The sequence below is a fragment of the Monodelphis domestica genome, chromosome 8 (genome assembly GCF_027887165.1).
Source record: "Monodelphis domestica isolate mMonDom1 chromosome 8, mMonDom1.pri, whole genome shotgun sequence".
Taxonomy (NCBI): Eukaryota; Metazoa; Chordata; class Mammalia; order Didelphimorphia; family Didelphidae; genus Monodelphis; species Monodelphis domestica.
In genome coordinates, this window is record NC_077234.1 from 202531513 (window position 1) to 202551671 (window position 20159).

At 36.7% G+C, this 20159-nt stretch overlaps 3 protein-coding genes across 9 annotated transcripts; 1 reads left to right on the plus strand and 2 right to left on the minus strand.

The window, feature by feature from the left end:
- Nucleotides 1–35: 35 nt before the first annotated feature.
- On the plus strand, nt 36–12432 carry MITD1 (microtubule interacting and trafficking domain containing 1). 7 transcript variants are annotated; one of them, XR_471247.3, is made up of 8 exons: nt 36–186; nt 4087–4188; nt 7456–7592; nt 7672–7758; nt 8620–8735; nt 9970–10041; nt 10380–10449; nt 10556–10922. XR_471247.3 is itself a non-coding variant. In XM_007501113.3 (7 exons), the coding sequence occupies exons 1-7, from the start codon at nt 36–38 to the stop codon at nt 12277–12279; spliced, it is 681 nt and encodes a 226-aa protein (XP_007501175.1). In that variant the 3' UTR covers nt 12280–12432. The 7 variants fall into 7 exon arrangements, 5 of the variants coding, with proteins under 5 accessions (XP_007501175.1, XP_007501178.1, XP_001368545.1 ...); XR_008914279.1 differs by lacking the exon at nt 9970–10041 and having other exon boundaries at nt 10556–10616; nt 10693–10783; XM_007501113.3 differs by lacking the exons at nt 9970–10041; nt 10380–10449 and adding an exon at nt 12253–12432 and having other exon boundaries at nt 10556–10616.
- On the minus strand, nt 309–19986 carry C8H2orf15 (chromosome 8 C2orf15 homolog). The gene is made up of 2 exons (XM_016424858.2): nt 19664–19986; nt 309–668 (listed from the first exon to the last, which is right to left on the minus strand). The coding sequence occupies exon 1, from the start codon at nt 19984–19986 to the stop codon at nt 19708–19710; it is 279 nt and encodes a 92-aa protein (XP_016280344.1). The 3' UTR covers nt 309–668; nt 19664–19707.
- Nucleotides 11132–13800, minus strand: LIPT1 (lipoyltransferase 1). Its single transcript, XM_001363521.4, has 2 exons — nt 13671–13800; nt 11132–12321 (listed from the first exon to the last, which is right to left on the minus strand). Exon 2 carries the CDS (start codon nt 12318–12320, stop codon nt 11202–11204), a length of 1119 nt encoding a protein of 372 aa, XP_001363558.2. The 5' UTR covers nt 12321; nt 13671–13800; the 3' UTR covers nt 11132–11201.
- Nucleotides 19987–20159: the final 173 nt, after the last annotated feature.

Below are 20159 nucleotides of genomic sequence, written 5' to 3' on the forward strand. Positions count from 1 at the left end.
GGAGGGAAGAGTAGATAGGTGGACCTTGGTGGGGAATGGCAGCGAGGAATTCCGGGCAGCAACCCCACGGGGTGGCGGCTAGCACCCTCCTGAAACGGGCAGTGGAATTGGACTCCGACTCTCGGTACCAGGAGGCTTTTGTGTGTTATCAGGAGGGTATCGATATGTTGCTGCAACTGCTTAAAGGTGAATAAAGGAAAGGGAGGCGCGGGTTGGGGCATTGGTCAGGGAAGGAGAAAAGCTAGGTTTTGGGTACATTTGTGGTTTAAAAAATGTTCTTTAAAAAAAATAAGAGGGACATATTGATATGCATCATTCTGTCAACCAACAAGTGTTTATTAAGCAGCCTACTACCTGCAGGTCATTGTGTCAAGCGCTGGAACTAGTAACCAGAAACAGACTAGTCCCTCACAACAGTTTGCATTCTGAAAATCCGTTCCTCAAACTGCAGAGCTGTTTTGTAAAGCTCGCTTTCTTTTAAAATGTGCAAGAAATCCAGACAGTAACTTTTAAAGATCTCCAGGTTGTCTGTGATGCTGTCTGGCCTTATGTTCATTTAAAAAAAAAAAAGTGTATATTTCAGTAACTTTCGTTTCTTCCTTTCTTCCTGCCTCCCTTGATCTCGCTCTTTCCGCCCTCAATCTCTCGTCGTTGTCTTCCTCTCCTTGCTGGGGGGAAAAAAAACACAACACAAATTCCTATAAGAAATAGTCACAATCGAGTAGAACAAATTCCCACGATGGCCCAGACCTAAAACCTTGTTTTATTCTGCATTAGTGGGTAACACCTTTGGAATTGTGCTTGGCCATTGCCTTGATCAAAGACCTTAAGTCTTTCAAAGGCTTTTTCTTTTAATGGTGCTATTATATAAATTGCTTTCCTAGTTCTGCTCTTTGTGTATATATTGAACATCCCCTCCCCTCTTAGAAGGTAAACTTCAGGGCAGGATTTTGTCTTTTTATTCCTAGCATAGTGGTAGTGATGGGCACGTATTAGGTCATTAATAAATGCTTATTGATTACCTAGAATGGTATAGAAGCACTGACAAAAAGATGTAATAATATAATTACTAACATATTCACACATACAAAAGTCAAACCTTGCTGCATTCATTGTATATTCGTGGAAAGCAGAGAATGTCTGTTTTGTTTTATAATCAGTTAAACATTTGACCCATACTTCTTGTGGCTAGGGAAAGTGCTTTAGGGATGGAGAAGTTGGGAAGGTATGAGTAACTCACATTAAAAACAATGTAACCACCTCAAGAATTTGTATAATATTTAAAGTGATATTGTCACACAGCTAGTGCCAGAAATAGAATATGAACCCCGGTCTTTCTGACTCAGAGGCCAGGCTGGCTCACATAAATAATAATGTATCTACCACAATCTATAACAATAATAAATTATATATAAAGTTTGTAAAGCATTTTAACATTGCAGCTCCAGCCTCACAGCAACCTCCCCCCTCATACATAATAGACCAGTAAACTATCCACTATACCACATAGCCTCCACATACAATCTGTTCTCAAGTTTATTTGGGAAATCCTCCCAAACACAAATTAGCTTTGAAGTGTCAGGATCTTCATCCAGTTTCTGAAGCCTGAACATCTTGCTTTCTCTTTGCTTGTGTAATCCCTACATACTTTTTAAACTTCAAAGGTTCCTATAGGGAAACCTTTTCTGATCTCCCTTCTGGGCCCTAACTCCCAACCCCAGTCCCAGTAGTAGTGGCCATTCTCCTCATATCTCACATATGTGACAAGGAAATCACTTTTAAAAGACTGATATATATTAATTTAAGGTCGCCAAGGAATTCAGCTATGTAATTCCTAAATGAAAAACTCAAGTCAGCCGTCAACCTTTTATGGAGTTTTAATTACAAACAGGAGGAAGAAAGGAATTAGAGATAGAGAGATAGAGAGATAGAGGGAGAGAGAAAGGGGAGAGAAGGGAATAGGGCTTAAATACCCCTTTTGTTTAGGCTGGGCCAAAAGGCCCAAGCCCTTAGATAGCTGGGGCAATGAAAGGAGATCAGTCCCTATTACTCACGTGACCAAAAATGGAGAAACAGTCTCCGGGGCCCCCACCTTCAGCTTCCTTCAGCTCAAGCTTCTCAGAGCACACCGCAACCACCTCGACCAACTCCTCAACCCTCTCGAGTCTTCAGACCCCTCTATCCTTAAGGAAACCATCCAAGTTGCCTCCCCTCAGTTCTCACATCTACCAATCACTGTCCATCAATTTCCCTGTGCCAGTGGAGGCTCTAGCTTAACCCAGGACCGCCCAGAGGTCTCTGGCTTTGCACATGTCTGTTGAAGGTCATATTTTCAAATAATTAAATCTTTGATTCTTTGCTACAGCCCTTTCTAAATCCTTTTAACCTGAGTAGGGTAGAGATTGGAATAATTAAATTTTGATCTAGGCTGCAGCCCTTACTCAATCCTGTTAGGACTGAATAGGGTGGAGATTGATTCCAAGTATCTCCATTGTATCAATTCTAAAATCAATCATGACTCAAAGAACTTCCTGTTCTATGCTTAAGCATAGGTCAAAGTCCTTTCCATTGTTCAGCAAAAGGTTTCTGTCCTAAAGTAATCTTAAGAAGGGAGGAGAAGGAACCTCCCATGCCAATGGGGTTCACATTCCAATAGAGTTCCCACTATCAATAGGAAATTTTTCAAGTATGAAATTTCCCAATGGTGAAATTTCCAACATTTATAAGTCTAAGAAATTTTGAGGTTTACACATAGCACTTTGTTTTGTGACTCTAATTTATCCCTGGGACAGTTATGCTGCCTTTTATCAGACTGCTAGGTGACAGCTGTGAGTGACATTCATCACTAGGGGAAGTCCTGCACTATATCTAGGTCAGGACTCTGTTTCATATTAGTAACAGCTCTGATCTGGTATATATCTAGGGGCTTTTTTCTAAGGCACTGTAGGAAAATGAAAAGAATCCTGGGTTTGAAATTGGAAGACTTGGGTTCAAATCCTACCTGTTACTACCTTCAGCAATGGCACTTTTCTCATCTGAAAAATGGAATTGGACTAAAGTCCTTCTGGATCTAAATCTGCAATCCTATGATTCTTATCCTATGATAAATGAATAGAATATTTTAAGAAATATCAAAAGGTACAGAAACATGGGAAGACTTATGAACTGATACAGAGTGAAGTAAGCAGAACCAGAACAGCAATTTATATAGCGATTACATTACTGTAGAAAAGTCCTGTGCAATATCATTTTCTGCCTGTCGTGGTGATCTCAACTTCCCCAAGGTTGGTGATTACAACATATATATGTTATATGTACCTATATTCACACACACGATAAGTCCTCAAGATTGCTCCACCTGTCCAAATTAATTAATTTTCCCATTTCCCAAACCTTTCTCTACTTCACAATCTCAATAAAAAGTACCACTATCCTTCCAGTTGCCCATGTTTGAAACCTTGGAGTGATCTTTCTTCCTCAAAAAAATTCCCCAGAGAATTGTCAAGATTTGTTATCCCCCCCACACACACACATTTCTCACACTGGTTCCTGCCCCCTCTTACTGCTACCATCCTAACTTAGGCCCTTATTACCTTTTGCCTCTAGTCATATTGTAACTGCTAATTAACTTTTTTGTTTGTTTTTAGCCTTAACTCTTTTCAATCCATCTTTCAGCTTCATAAAAAATACGTTTTTTTTTTTTAAGTTAAAGGGCTGAGCATTTCATTCTTCTGCTCAAAAATCTTTATTGTCTAGAGGATAATAAAATATAAACTCCTAAACTAGGATTTAAGGTCCTCTAGAATTTGGCCCCAAACTACTTTCTAGCTTTATTTTACATTATTTCTTTCTTTGTCCCAGACAATTTGACATGTTATCCCTCATAAATGTAGTGTACTTTTTCATTATCCTATGCTACTTAGTCAAAACGGTCTCTAATGTATTTATCCTCTGCATGAGCAAAGATGAACAATATTGATAAAAAGAAAGTTATTGGGAATAGAAATTAGAATAGAATTAGAAATAATGTTCATGATAAATGAAAATACTCAAAAAATTGGAAAATACATAATTTTAAAATTATAGGCACCAAAGACAGTGCAAAGAAATGTCACTTGAGACAAAAAATTTCTGACTTCATGGACAGAGCAGAAGAAATAAAGAAGTTCTTGGAGCAGGAAAAAGAAGGTAAGAAATATATTTTCAAAATCCAGCTATAAAAAGCAAACAGTATAACCCTATATGATAAGTCCTCCATTTTTTGGGAAAGATTTTGTTGTGGGACTTAGTAAAATGTACTGCAATCCTCCTCCCTCCATAGGACTGTTTTATATATACATCAGTGTTATGTATTTTGGTATATTGTCCTTTATTAAATTATCAGTACAATTAGAATACCTAAGTTTTTATTACAGCCTTAGAGATTTCTTAGTTCCTTAATGTTAATAACTGAACTGAATATTTTTTTCTTTATCTCCCTCCTTTAGTAAAGTACTTTGCAAATCATTAAATGTTACACATGTGAGCTATTATTGTTGCCTGTTAATAAACTTCCTCTGACCTTTTCTTCTGCACCCCTTAATCTTTTCACCAATTAGGGTTATATTAGACCACTGCTCAAAAATCTTAAAATTCTCCTTACTGTTTACAAAGTCCAAATACCCTTGCTTTTTTACTGTAGCACTACCCTACCTATCCAGCAGTATCTCTTAACTATTTTCCCATTGTACCGGAAGTAATTCAAATGTGTCTCCTTCCTCATGGTGATGCTTTATGATGGATTCATGGTGGACTGTCTCCACCTTTCCTGCTGAAACCCAAATTCTTAGTTCTAGAGCTTTTATTAACCAGCTATAGCAATTACAATTGTAGTTAAGACTGCATTTTTCCATTAAAAATTTATTATGGAGATTGCTAATAATCTATTAATTATTGAGAACAGTTAATATCTTACATAAATAACCTGTGTGCTAAATAATTTTGAAGGGCTATACTGGCCTAGAAATCTTAACTCATTTATAATATGATTTCTGTGGGAAAATGTATTCTGAAATATACTCTACATACACTCCAATGTGACAAACTATTATAGAACAGCGCCTTTTTTAAAATTGGGGACTGACTATATTGTGGTGCTTTAAAAAAAAAAAGTCTTATTCAATAAACATTCATTTATTTATTTATTTTAAAGCCCTTACCTTCCATCTTGAAATCAATACCGTGTATTGGTTCCAAGGCAGAAGAGTGGTAAAGGCTACACAGTGGGGGTTAAGTGACTTGCTCAGGGTCACACAACTAGGAAGTGTCTGAGGCCAAATTTGAACCCAGAACCTCCTATCTCTGGGCCTGGCTGTCATTCCACTGAGCCACCTAGCTACCCCCTCAATAAACATTTATCAAGTACTTACTATATCTTGGGCACTTTACTAAGGTGTTGGGGATATCATGACAAAAATGAAACAGACTGAAATTAATAGGAACAATTAAAGTGAGTCAGTAGATCAAGGAGGAGAGGTTGCTGTGACTCCAAGGCTATCTATCTGGATTTTCTCTGGTTTAAATCAACTTTTTATAGGCCGTAAAGCAGACTTGAAAAGCAACATAAAATACTGCATTAAGTATATCATACTCCATCCATGTCTAAAGTTGCAGAACTAGTAAGAATTAACATCTAAAGAGAACAACTAGGATATAATAGGAATTACATTTCTGCTAAGTCAACAAAAGATGATAGCAGGAAATTATCAGACAACTTGTAGAGTCCAGATGGGGAAAGCTCCTGAGAATTTATCTTGAATATTTGAATCTTGTAGATATCCACCTTGTGCTGGTATTGATTAATTTATATGTAAGAGTATTCAGTATTTTCAATATCAAAAGAGTGTTTGTAATCCATCAGTTAAACAATTTAGTTATTTCTCCTGGTCTACCTAATCCTTTGCCTTGACCTTTCTAGGCTCTCCCTGGCACCATTATAATTTTTTCTTCCTTTTCATAGTTAAGAGTTTTTTAAATTTATTTAAACTCAATGCCTCTACTTCCTCACCACTCACCTCCTCAATCCCCTTGCAAGCTGGCTTTTGTTCCTACCACTTCATTAAAACTAAACTCTTAAAATAAGGAAATTGCCTCCTGATTGCCAATTCAGTGAAGTTTTTTTGGGGTCTTCATTCTCCTTGATCTTTTTCCAGTATTTGACACTGAATTATCGCCTCCTCATGGATATTTTACTTTTCCTTGGCTTTTGAAACATGGCACTCGGGTTCTTCTCTATTCTTCCATAGCTTTTTTCTTTATATGGTGAGTAGCCTCCAAGGTCCTATTATTTGGTTATTGTTTTTTTTCTCTGCTTGTTATTTGCATTTCCTAGCTTCCCATCCCGATAACTCCGAAATCTATAGTCCCTACTCTGCCCTGCTCTGGTTTAAGCTTCAGACTTACATTATTAACTACCTAGAGGGTACTTCCAGTTGGCTGTTACCAGTTGTATCTTAAACTCCAAGAGCAGTATGTCTAAAGTGATCTTTTCCATGAAAACCTAGTCTTTTTCTTAATTTCACCTTTTTTTATTGTTACCAGCTATTTAACCTCTCCTTTGCTTTTCTGTTACCCAATCTTGTTAATTCTACTGCTAGCTCACTGATGCTCTTGAGTTTTAATTATCAGCCCCCCACCCCAGCTATTACAATAGCTCCCACAAAGGACTGCCTACCTGCAGCTCTTCCCATTTCAAACTGTCCTTCATACCCCTGCATGACACCTATCTTGAGCATAAATCTAGCCCAATCATCCTATCTAGAAGCTTTCAATGACTCCTTATTGCCTCTCAAGTCAAATTCCAACTCTTTAACCTCAGCTGGTACCACTGCAGCTTTTCTGGCATTATATTGTTACTCTCCACAGAAACTATACTCCAGGAAAACTGCACAACTGGCTGAGAGTGTCTCTTAAATGCATTGTGCTTTCCTGTCCCAGAACACAACCCATGTGTCCCTTATCCCTGAAATGCACACCAACTCAAATGGTACCTCCTCAAGAAAACCTTCCTGTTCTTCCCTCACCTACATGTACCACTTTGACTGCATTTCTCTTAAGTGCTTATGTTTTGTCTTATATAAAATACTTATACATTTGTTGCACTGGACTTATGAGCATCATTTTGACCTCAGTGATTAATTTTTTGGCCACAGTAGTTCACCAAGACCATCTGCTAAAATGTCAAAAGGTAGTGATCTATATTAATGGGAGGAGTGGCCATACCAGTAAAATCACTGATTCTTGCAATCCTGAAGTAGAATGTGTCTGTCTGCCTGCCTTCCTACTAGATTATAAACTCCATAAGCATTGGAATTTTGTTTTATCTAAATTCTGTTATTTCCCCCACTAACAGCTAGCAAAGTGCTTTACATGCACAAGATACTTAAAATGTTTATTGAATTTAATGTGTTTTGTCAGATGGAAAATACCACAAGCAAATTAAAATAGAAGAGAATGCAACAGGTTTTAGTTATGAGTCACTTTTTCAACAATACCTTAATGCAGCTGTTACTGAAGTATGGATAGAAGATCCTTATATTAGACACACTCACCAGGCAAGTGAAATACAACTTAAATTTTAAAATGTATTAATATTTGTTTTGCTGGTTAGAATGATTTTTTGTCATCTTTTAGCTATACAACTTTCTTCGATTCTGTGAGATGCTTGTTAAACTGCCATGTAAAGTGAAAACTATTCATCTTCTTACTTCTATGGATGAAGTAAGTATTTGAATATATTAAGATTCCCTGTTCCTTGTTTCACTGTTTCACCAATCATAAAAAAAAAAGCACAATCAAGCAAATAAATATCAAATGTTAGGTGTAAAATGGAATAGATTTCCAAAGCAGGAGGGCATCTTAAGAATAACCTAGTCCAACCCCCTCACTTTACACATGAAGAAAGCAGAGCCCCAGAGAGGATATGGAACCCATTGGTCCTCAGTGGCAGATTTCCATCTAGAATCTGTCATGTGATTCTTAACTCAGTATTCTTTCAAACACTATGTTCCATTATGCTAGTTTCTTTAGGAATGAGTTTATATGACAGGATTGACCAGCAAAAAAGCAAATTTCAAGAAATTCTGTTTCTGATTACTTTTATATTAATTAGTTGGGTAAGATGGAATAATAGCATACATTTAAGGTTTGTAACTCACTGTACTTAAGGTATTCTTATAACAAGCCTGGGAGTTAGTTGCCATTATTATTGCCAGTTTTATGATGAAGAATTTGGAGCGTAGAGAGGTTAAGTGAGTTGCTTAGTGTTTCATGGCCAGTAAGTGCCTTACTTGGATGGGCTCAAAGAAAGGTTTCCTAACTCCAAGTTCTACACTCTTTCATTTCCATTTGAATGACTAGTGTTACTAAACTGTATAAACACAGTTGAATTCTTGTTAACATTGGAAAGGGAAATTATTAAAATACTATATGACTGTTCCTTAATACATCCTATTCCCTTGTTTTTTTAAGCATTGAACTAATAAAACTGCATTTGAGTCACCTGTGATATACAAAGGCAAAATTGGAGAAAAGAAATAATATATGGCAAAAAAGTAATTAATCTATCTTTGCCATTAATAGGGCATTGGGAAAGGTCAGCAGATCAGTGGCCTGGAAGAAATAAGAGAATCACTTTGTAAGCATGGAATAGAACTGGAAATAGAATTCTCTTCTTCAATCCATGATCGAGAAATTAGGTTGGTGTTCTACTTTTTTATCTTTAAGCCATTTGTATAATTCACATAAGAAAATTTGAGAAACTCCTTTCCTTTTTTACTAATTTTTGCATAATTTGATACTGAATATAATCTTTAGGTTTAATGATTACAAATTTAAACATAACTAAGTTTTACTGTACTTTTGCTTTCAAAAAAAGGAAATGTTATTACATATCATGATATATTAATTTATGTTTCCTAATGGGACAAGCTGCATCCCTATATACTTATTCAAAGGCCTGTTTTCCCCATTTCACAGTATATTATTATAGTGATATGATTGTGATAATTTCATACTTCAGCTTTAAGTATGCCATACTTCCCATGTGACAGGAAAATAGTTCTGACTTAGATATCTTTTTTTTTTTTATACCCTTACCTTCCGTCTTGGAGTCAATACTGTGTATTGGCTCCAAGGCAGAAGAGTGGTAAGGGCTGGGCAATGGGGGTCAAGTGACTTGCCCAGGGTCACACAGCTGGGAAGTTTCTGAGGCCAGATTTGATTTTTTTTTTAATTTAATTTTATTTTTTTAAACCCTTGCCTTCCATCTTGGAATCAACACTGTGTATTGGCTCCAAGGCAGAAGAGCTAGGCAATGGGGGTTAAGTGATTTGCCCAGGGTCACACAGCTGGGAAGCGTCTGAGGTCAGATTTGAACCTAGGACCTCCCGTCTCTAGGGCTAGCTCTCAATCCACTGAGCTACCCAGCTGCCCCCTGACTTAGATATCTTTATGAACCAAATTCCTTAACTTTTAAAGTGCTAAATGAGTTTGGATTGTTAAGTTTTTAAAGATCAAGAAGTCTGGGTCATATAACATTAGACATTTTCTTTTAAGCCCTTACTTTTCCTCTTAGAATCTATGTGTATTGGTTCCAAGCAGAGGAAGGTGAGGGCTAAGCAATGGGTGTTAGGTGACTGCCCAGGGTCACAGAGCTAAAAGTGTCTGAGCCCAGGTTGGAACCCAGGACCTCCCATCTCTAGGCCTGGCTCTTACTCCATGGAGATTACTGCTTCCAACAGTAGTATTTTCAAAAAAATACTATTTTCAGGTTCCTAAACCATTTCCCCTCCTTTAAATCAAATATCTGCTTAACAAGCAGACAGACTGTTGTTCTAATAACCACAGCTCAACATCTTATCACAGAAATGTTATTAACTCACCTTGGAGTGATTGATAGTTAGCTGACTGATAGTTTCACCTTTTTCCTAGCTTGGACCCATTCAAATATGAATCATGAAGTCTTTTGGAGGAACCATAACCTTTTTTCCTGGGTGATAAGTTGTAAGATAACCTTCTGTTTGTATAGAAAGGGACTGATCTCATTAATAGACTCCAAATGTATTAGACTAGCTTTTGAGGGGGCCATGGTATAATATACTAAAGTGCTAGAAGAATACTGGGTAAGATAAAAATTGGTGGCTCAGGGACCATAGAGAAAAAACTGATCTCACCCACAGATCACGCTCACATAACATATAAAAGATTATAGTTGATGTTTTTAAGTTGTCAGAAGAATTAAGTTGCCCTTAATGTATCTCCAATGAAAAATTGATTCAGTGGTTCAGTCAGCTAAACTGTTTTATTTGCCAGCTCATTCAATCAACTCATTTTTTTTGCAGTTTGTCCCTTTATATAGACACAACCCAAGATTAAACCTGGTGTTTCTTCCACTATCATACACTTTATCAAGTAAGAAATTTCCCTTGGCTAGAGGAAATTGTGTTAGCACTTTGCCTATCTTTAAAATTTGTCATTAAACTTTGTGTTTATACAGTTAACTTTCTAATTTCAACAGATTCAACAATGGATGGATGATAAAGATTGGAAGGGGCCTTGATTATTTTAAGAAACCACAGGTAGGACATAGCCTTATCTTATTAATGAGTAACACAATTCTATGTCATTAATAATAAATTCTCTTTTTCTCCTTAGGGGCGTTTTGCACTTGGGTATTGTGATTTTGATTTGAGACCATGTCATGAAACAACAGTGGACATTTTTCATACTAGGCACACAAAGAAAATATGACTGTCTCCAACCTTTTTTTTAACCTCGTCTTAAAAGTTTATAATTTAAATAGTGAATTTTAAAACACTTTTTATACAATAACCATTCCTGTCATTTGAAAATATAACAATAAATCTAATTTATATTTCTGCTGATTTGGATGTTTTGTTTTATTAACATAATTTAATATGACTGACATTGTTTCTTCTTTAGCCACATCATTGGTTTACAATGTTACCCAGGATAGCTCTTATTTGCCTTAAGGGGTACAGTCTTAAGTAAAAGCAGAGAGGAACTAAAATTTGAACTTTACTAATTTACTAATCTCTTTCTGTTAAAAAAATGGAATTTTTTAAGAGACATGTACGAGAGTATATATTATTAAATTTTACTTCACTAAAAATTGTCATCATTAGAAAGAGATTCATCTTGAATCACATTATTGACTTAACTTTTTGACAAAGAAGATGCCATTTGGTGTTTAGTTCATAGTCTTTTGGGCATGTTCTAAGCAATGCATTTATTAACACTGAGGTTTCACTCTGACAAAATTTATTGCCAATAAAGCTTGTGCTTAGTTTGTCAAGCATTTCCAGTGGTAACGAATGATCAGGTGCATCAATTTTACAGTCTTCAATTCTTCCATTTTTTATATCTACATATACTTTTATTTCAGAATATGATTGTTCACTTAAGTTAAAAGAAGTATTTATACTAAACTTTGGTGTTTTTCCATATATCCATTCCCAAGTTTGCAGTTCTTCTGCTTTTTTATTTATCCCTGGGAACACTGTCTCATCTGTTGGACTTATTAGGATAATGTTGTTCTCGATCTTATGATAAGCAGCATATTCTGCAGCAACAGATTCCATCAAAACCTCACAAGTTAAAGTGTCGTCATTTTCCAAAAGATTTTTCACCAACGAAGGTACACTAGGAGTAGCATTACTCTTAATTCCCTGGTAAGGACTCTTCAGCACAGAAGATAAAGAAATCCAATCTGTATTACACAGTAATGTACAATGGTGATAGGCAGCAACCCGTCCAATCTTAGATGCTGTTCCTGAGATTTTAAACTGTCCGTCTAATAAGAGGTCTAATCTGTCAGTAGCTTGTACATCCAGCTGTGGTTGGACAGCATTCAGAGCCCTAATAATCAGTTTCAGATTTTCCATCCTATTGTACTTTGACTTAATTGTGAAGAAAGTCAAGTTGATATTGCCCATATCATGGTACACTGTTCCTCCTCCACTCCTTCTCCGAGCCAATTTTATGCCCTTTTCTCTCATTATATTTAGATTACATTCCTGCCAGGGATTCTGATGCCTGCCAATTACAACAGTAGGGGAGTTTCTCCAAAGGAAAAGAATAGGCTTGCTTTCTAAGTTCATATGGTCATGGATCCAGTCTTCTACTGCCAGATTTTGGTAAATATTGTTAGAGGCTGATTGTAAAATAAGTCCACCTTTTGCTATGTTTTTGTAGCCAGCTGTTGGGATCTTGAGGCTGTAAAGTGACTGGAAGCAGTTCTTCATAGAGAATGGAATCAGCATGCTTTTAAAAATGGAGGAAATAGAGCAGTTTTGTTATTACCTTGTTAAATTTTATTTAAATATGCTACTTAAAATGAATACTGCAATGTAATAAAAGTTAACTTCTTATTCAGTCTTTCTTGTTCTTTGTTGATTAAATGTTCATGGTTAAATTCACAAGAAAAAAACTTAAGTTTTTAAAAAAAGTGTAAAGAAAGAAAAGTTAACTAATACGGGTCAACTCTTGATCATGTAGGAACTATTTATCTAGTTTACTGAATATCCCAGCCATGTTTCTTTTGACAGATTTTAATCTTATCATTAACCTCAGGTACTCTCACAAAAACAGAATAAAGAAAAGGAGATGAAACTCCACTTGCAGTGAGCCTCTCGGCTATTTAGAGTAATGACTCCGAAAGTAATTTTAATTTGGGATGTACACACATTTCTTGGCAGTAGATTTTTAGCATATTTTTCTGGAAAATAAAATGAGTAGGCATTAACCTATGGACCACAGTAAAGAGAAATTCATGAAGAACTGTACCAAATGACAGGGTGGGTAGTACAGGAATAATATTTCCTTTGAGTTTATACAATGCATTTGCTAATAGTGCTAAAGAAAGGTTGAATGGCAAGATACTGAAATTATTGGTTGTGATTAATTTTAACTACAACTCTAAATGAGCGATTCTATTCCAATCCTTCAATCTAATACCTAACTTAAAACATCAAGAGGCTTTATGTAATGTGTACACGATAGGTGCTTGTATCAAATTATCTACTTTTTACCTATTCAATGCCACTCCAAATAATTTTGGCCCTTACTAAAAATCTAAAAATTCCATTATAACTAAACTGTATATAACTAAGTGAAAAGAGGAGGCTCGAGATAAAGTAGACTAATTACTACCCTTAAAAAACTGGCTACAGTCAAGACCTCTCCAGTCTCAGAATGATATTCCAATAGTTCAATGACTGGTGACTGCCAGGTCACTATAGTCTCACTCCTTTAATCGGTGATTAGGCAAGCCGCGTAGTCCCCTACATGAGGGGGACCTTTGGGTTCCGCCAATCGAACAAACAACTACTATTAATATAGGGTCTGAACTGTGCTGGTACTGGGGATCCCAGGACAAGGCCCGAAAACAAAGGACTTGCGTTCTTAGCTCCTTTGCCAATTATTCTGACATTCAATCCATTTTTACCTCCATTGGATTTTCGGTAGATTCTAACTCGGGGCCGGGTCCCCACGCCCCGCCCTCTGCCTAAGGGTCCCGAGTAAGCGGCTTAACTGGGCAGGTCTTGTGCCCGGGGGCTCACAAGAGGTGCTTCAAAGGGGCAGAAGGCTATTAAAACGGAAAAAGTTAGTACCTAGATTTTTAAAAGTCCGGTTATGATCCACCCGCTACTTCCGGCGGCGCTTGCTCTACAACGTGAGCTCCGGTGGGAATAGCGGAAGCGTGGGAGGAAATCGTCTGGTTCCGAAAGGGGTTATATGTGTCCGCCACTTGGGCATGCGCATGCGCGCTCGTCCCCGCTCCCCGACTACCTCCTGAGACCCCACCCCTCCTGCTTCCTCTCGCCCAGAAGCGGTTCTCTCCGTATTGTCTAGAGTTAGAAACCTCGGCGTAAAGGACCGAAGATGCAGTTTTCCGAACCTCTAAGGATCTCTGGGTCTGGCTCAGCCTATTCCTAGGGCTACGGGGCCTTAGGCTTCAATAGTTCTCACTACTGCTGGAATTTCCTTGGCTTGGGATCTGGGGACGCTTGAAAATACTTTGATAACTTCCAATAGACTTTATTTCCTTTGTCATCCAATGTAGTTTATTTCATGCGTTTAAAACACCGTTATTCTGGGGAGTGGGACCCCAAGATGGTTCAGAATCTCTACCTGTTGGAATGAAGGCCACGTTTGAGGCCGACCTAAACTGAATTAAAAATCCCACGGCTGCCAACTGGCTCTTGTGACCTTAGGCAAGTGAGGTCTCAAGGACTCCCTCTAACTCTATTGGAGCGTGGCTCTAAGATTTAGGCAAAAATAAGTCACCAGGATTTGCAATATGTTATAAAAAGTAACGGTATTGGGAGCTGGAATCTCCCTATGCAGATCTGAGGTGCTCTGAGAGTAGCCTGAGGGCACTGAATGGTTAAGTGACTTGCCCAGGATCCAGCCACTGCTTGAGAAAGGTCCCTTGAACCCAAGTCTTCTGGAGCTCCTAATCCAGGTTTCCATTCACTATGCCCCAGGGGCCTCTCTTATAGCTACCTTTTCTAGGAAAAATAATGAAAATTATAGAGTGAAATTCCTTTGAACCCTCTACTCAATCTTTTGCCAGCTACCTGATGTGACAGACCTCAACCCAATGTGGCCAGCCTAGTATAGAGGAAGAAAAATGATGCTGAAGAAAAACAAACGTATTCCATTTAAACTAAACTGGGCACTGGATGTCCAAATGAAAATAACCAATCTGGCAGCCTCAAAGACAGAGGTAGCCCTTTCCTACCAAAGTTAATTCCTCCGGTCTGTACTCTTGGTTTCCTGCAATCTCTCTCAATACTAACTTTGCTCTTCAGTCATTTCCTCTTGGATAACTCCAATGGAGAAAACTGTATCTAGAATAGGAAAAATTAAAACTCCAAAGGAGTTTTCCTAGGCTTTTTCCCATAAATCTATGAATAGGTTCTACTTCTCCTAACACTATCTTATCCTTTGTCCCTTATATTTTCAATTGCCACCCACATGGCAGACAGGCCAGCCTAGTTAAAATAGCAAGGCGTCTTGAGGGTGAGACAATAGGGAACAAGGCCAACTTCCACCAACTCAGCAATCACAACTTCTCAGACCTGGATGGCCTGGGACCCAGAGACCAAGAGCTCCCGGAAGAGCAGCGCTCCTTAGATTATAGGCCTTGATTGCAGGCCAGGCCCTGAAACCACCAGCCAGGAAATCTTTTGAGAAGTTGCAACAGAGCACATGTAGATGCTCTAGGCTCTGAAAACCAGGAAAATGAAGTTCTCATCACTAAAGTGCTTGGTACTGTCAAATACTTTAGTAATAGAAGTATGATTTTATCAGTGGAAATTATATTAAAGAAAATTAAAGAAAATGTATTACCATCTGCTTTACCACTGCACCCTAAGGATGGCCACAGAGCATTTCCATGGAATTTGCAGCTGAACCATATGTGTGTCTCCCAATTAGAAAGTGAGCTCCTTGAAAGTAGGGACTAGGTCATTTTGCTCCTTTTTTTACCTATCATTTAGCACAGTGTTTTGTACACAATAAGCTCTTAATGCTTCTTCATCCATTCATGACCTTTCCTTCCCCTTTACTAACAAATTTTTAGGCAATTTTTCCTGCCTTCACTTCCCTATTCAACTCCTTGGAATGTAATATGTATCCCTAACAAGCTACTAAAATAGTTCTCTTCAAGATCTCTAATGTTATCCTTTTAAATCAATGGGGGTTTTTGTTGTTATTCTGAGCCTCTTTGAGCTCTGTGCAGCATTTCTTATTCTTCTTGTACCGACTTTTCCCATGGCTTATCTAACCAGTTAGCTTCCCACTTCCCATCCCCAAGATAAAATAGACCCTCAAGGGTACAGTTGACCTTTTCTGCTCTTTCTACAGTCAATTTCATCTAATCCCACAGTCTTAATGATCCTGTTTAGGCACTAACTCTCAAATCTAGTCTCTCCCCAGATATCTAGTTTCAAATTTCCAATTGCCTACTAGTTATATCCAATGTAGCCTGGCACATAGTAGGCACTTAATAAGTTTTGACTGATTGACTGCATCACCATCCTTACAGCCACATAGGTTCACAATCTTAAAATTATGACTCTCTCACATCTAATGAGTTGCCATTCCTGTCAATTCTTCCTTGCTGTAATATTAACCTTATTTAGACTATTTAATAGCCTTCTAATCAGTCTTCCTCTAATCTACTAAGTACTACCTATCTTTATTACTCTAGGAAGAGCCCTTATATACCACTCTGATCCTTTTTTTTTCCATCAAAACCTCTATTGACTTTAATTGCTTTCTAAATAAAATGTAAACTACTGAGCCTCAAATCAAGAACTTCCAGAATCTGGCTCCAACCTATTCTCTTATAGTCTAACTGAAATGTGCAATTGCTCTCTATTCCGATCTTGCCATCTCCTGCTTTAGAGACTCAAGAACATTCTTGCCTACCACAAATCTCAACTTACTTCTAGAGACTATTCATTGACCTCTTCTCTTTCCCCTCACCCTGATCACAAGAGGGCTGATTTGTCCCTCTAAAATATTTCATAATGGGGGGGGAGGGGAGGGAAAGAACATGATTCTTGTAACCAAGGGAAATATTCTAAATTGACTAATTAAATAAAATTTTAAAAAAAACCCTACGAATGCATCAAATGTATTCTTCATAAAAAGAAAAAAAAACTAAAGAATTAACACAATTTGATAAAAGTTATCGAAACTCTGAAAAAAAATAAAATATTTCATAATACTTTACTTGGATCTTGCCTAACTAAGAAAATATTTTACTTTCTATGAAATAAACATAATATACATATGTATGTGTATATTATATGTACACATATGTATTTCTATTTATCTACTCTCCCATATTATAAAATTGAGAGCAACTTCTGTGTTCTACCTTCATAACTATTCTTAGCATAGTAATGCCAGGTGTTTTATTAAATATCAATTGATTAGTATCAAAAGCATTGTGTTAGATGTAAGGATAAAAGGTTAACTATAATACCAACTCACTTCTCAAGTAGTTTACAACCTAATAGCTTGATTTAACTGAAAGATTTCTGATTTAAAATCAGAAGACCTAGCCTGAGCCTTGACTGCTGATCTTGGGAAAGTCACTGGAAGTCACTATAGAATGATAATCCAATTTAAGATCTGATGACACTCACCCATCCCAGTTTAACTCTAGTTTTCTGTGTGTGCTTACAACCTCCCAAACGCCCCAACATATGCCCTCTGTGATAATCATTTCTAAATTGAATTAATTAATTTTGTAGCTTTTTTTCTTTACTACCCACTCTCGCTACTCCTTGCTCATTCAATATTTATAACCATAATCAAAGAATTCCACTTTTCCATCCTCCTTCCTTTACTTTTGTTGTTAAATTAAGGATATAAATGTTATGTGTGGAGTCAAACCTTTTGTTCTCTTAGTCTTCCCTATAATTGTTTCAGTGGAAGAATTCCTTCTGTTGCTCTGATGCTCCATCTCAAATCTGACTGGGGCAACTGCAGATTTCTCTAGGCCATTTTCACTGTGCTCAATGGAGTAGGGGGCAGCGAGGAGGTAGTGGATTGAGTGCAGGAACTATCATCAGGGAAACACCTTCTTGAGTTCAAATCTGGCCTCCTGACACTTACTAGCTGGGTGACATTCACTTAGGCCTGTGTACCTCAGTTTCCTAAGCTGTAAACTGAGCTGGAAAAGGAAATGGTAAACTATTCTAATATCTTATGCCAAGAAAACTCCAAATGGGGTCAGGAAGAGTAGAAAACAACTGAACAATAAACAACAACAATGAAGTATTCATGTAGGAAATCACATTCCTTTGCCATTCAAATTCTAGTTCTTTGATGTGATTTGTCTTTTCCACTGCTTATATTACAGGCTCTTTTGCTTTGTTTTCCCTTCTTTGCTTCTTTACTTAAAATTTTTGGTAATTTATTATTAGGTGTTGTTGCCTACTCACACTAACCACACACCTTTTCATTGCACTCAGAGTGTTACACTTTTTTAATTTTTTGAAGACCTATAGTATTCTGCTTCTTGTAGTCAAAGACCATTAATAGAACAAGGACTACAGTAAGTGATTAAAAAGTGATCAAAAAGATCATTATGACACTTCAGCCTACTCTCCTCCTCTTGTGGATTAGATTCATTGTCCATTAACTGTATGTATGGCCTTAGGCAAGTCATTTCTATTACTTGAGAAGGTTGGACTTGGATTATCCCTAAGGGGCCTTTCATAAATCCCAAAATTTTAATAATTTCTCCCCTTCCTAAAATAAATAGTACGTTCAAAATTACATTTCAATGAACTCAGGAGAGCTAAAGATTTTTCTTAATTAAGTTAAACCATTTTCTTAAAGTTTACCACTGAAGTTTTACATAGAATTATCTTTGAAACTCGACAAAGGATCTAACTGTTATCTTATGTTATTTTTAGCATGATTCTTTTATAACTTTTTACTCTGTTTAATAACCAGCTGAAAACCATTGATTATGCCTCATTTACACCTTTCCTTTGTGGTTTAACTTTTTATGCTTTGTGAGCACTAGTATTTTTTACCACACAAGCAAACAGTGATTTTTAAAAAATTTTTCATGGGCAAACTATTACCTAGATATTTTAAATAGTTGCTCTCCATCATAATATATGCAATATATAAGTAAAATAACATCAATAAAGCATTCCTTATCTGAAACAAATTGTTCTGGTGTGACCTAATATTACTTGACCCAATACTCCTGTAGCTAAGCTACTGCAATGACTGGTATATAAAATAAAGCATTTTTTGTTTTGTTTTGTTTTACACTTGAAAGTATTTCTTATATCTAAGCACTACATATTGATGGTACAAAATGGCAGTACCTCATTAGGTAAAATTTTAATATTTTAATACTTAGACTGTATCACCTGAAAATTTAAAAAATTAATTGTTCAATGAATTAAACATAAAAGAATCACCTTCAAGAGGAGATTTAATTAAAGGACTCCAAAGATTACAAGTAATTTGTGGAGATCACCTCCATTTGGGGGAGCTTATAAACTTTCTTTACTCCCATCCTTCAGTATTTGAGAATGGTAAGGAAACAAACATAAAATTACAAAGCTCATAGACTCAAATCTGTACATGGGCAAACTATTTAAAATTGTACAAAACCCTGAAGGCATATTATATTTTTTTAATCTATCAAGTATATTTGCCTAGTTGGGTGTTTGCTACCCAGAAACTATCTAAACTTTTTTTTGGTAATAAAGACAAAACAGATCCATAATTAACCTAATAATTTACTAAAATGACTATAAAATAACATTTTCATAATCAAGAGTCACGAAAGAGAAAAAGATGGCGTCAACTAGATGTTAAAATAGTAAATGTTAAGTTCGAACTAGTCTTACATAGCTAAACACCACTACTGCTCATCCCAGTCATTTACAAAGGCAGGATATAGGACTATAGATTTATCTGGTAGACTAGTGGAAGGCTTTTTCCTCAAAGAGGCTTTTTAGTCATCTATTTGTAACTAAAAAGTGATGTAACAAAGAAGTAGTATAACTCTGTTTTTTATAAGTTTACCAAATAAAGTTAAGCACATTTGACTCACCAATTAGCCAAAGGGGCATGTTTGTCAATAATGTAGAAATAGCCTCATTCTACATCTATCATTTCTAGTCCATCTCTTTCTTTAACATATGTCACAGGACCCAGTTCTTTTCCCGAACGAGATTCTCTGCCATTCTCTTCATTGCCTGTAAAGTTTTCTCCTCGAATTGTATCTTCTAATCTTATTTTTCTGGTATTTTGAAATAACTGAGTCACTGGGCTTAACCTGTTTTTTTCAGTCCTTTGGATTAAATGATCCTCTACTTTTGAATCACTGTGTATAGCCGATACTTGAGTAGCAGATTTACTAAGAGAGAATCCCATCTTGGGGCAATCTTTTCAAAGTCTGGAAAAAACAAACAAACAAACAGCAAGATAGAGTTTGCAAAGAAAATTTCTATGAAAGATAATGCTCACAAATTATTCCTCCACTTTATTGCTGAAAAAAATCCAATTTGAAAGATAGAAAACCAATGAAAATATCAAAAGACAGTACT

What these genes read in the sequence shown, in the direction of transcription:
- MITD1 (XM_001368508.4), top strand. Translation starts at nt 36, where the DNA reads ATGGCAGCGAGGAATTCCGGGCAGCAACCCCACGGGGTGGCGGCTAGC. An exon ending in GTTGCTGCAACTGCTTAAAG is followed by an intron (nt 187 to 4,086) that starts GTGAATAAAGGA and finishes TTAAAATTATAG; the next exon opens with GCACCAAAGACAGTGCAAAG. An exon ending in TTCTTACTTCTATGGATGAA is followed by an intron (nt 7,759 to 8,619) that starts GTAAGTATTTGA and finishes TGCCATTAATAG; the next exon opens with GGCATTGGGAAAGGTCAGCA.
- LIPT1 (XM_001363521.4), bottom strand. Translation starts at nt 12,320, where the DNA reads ATGCTGATTCCATTCTCTATGAAGAACTGCTTCCAGTCACTTTACAGC.
- C8H2orf15 (XM_016424858.2), bottom strand. Translation starts at nt 19,986, where the DNA reads ATGGGATTCTCTCTTAGTAAATCTGCTACTCAAGTATCGGCTATACAC.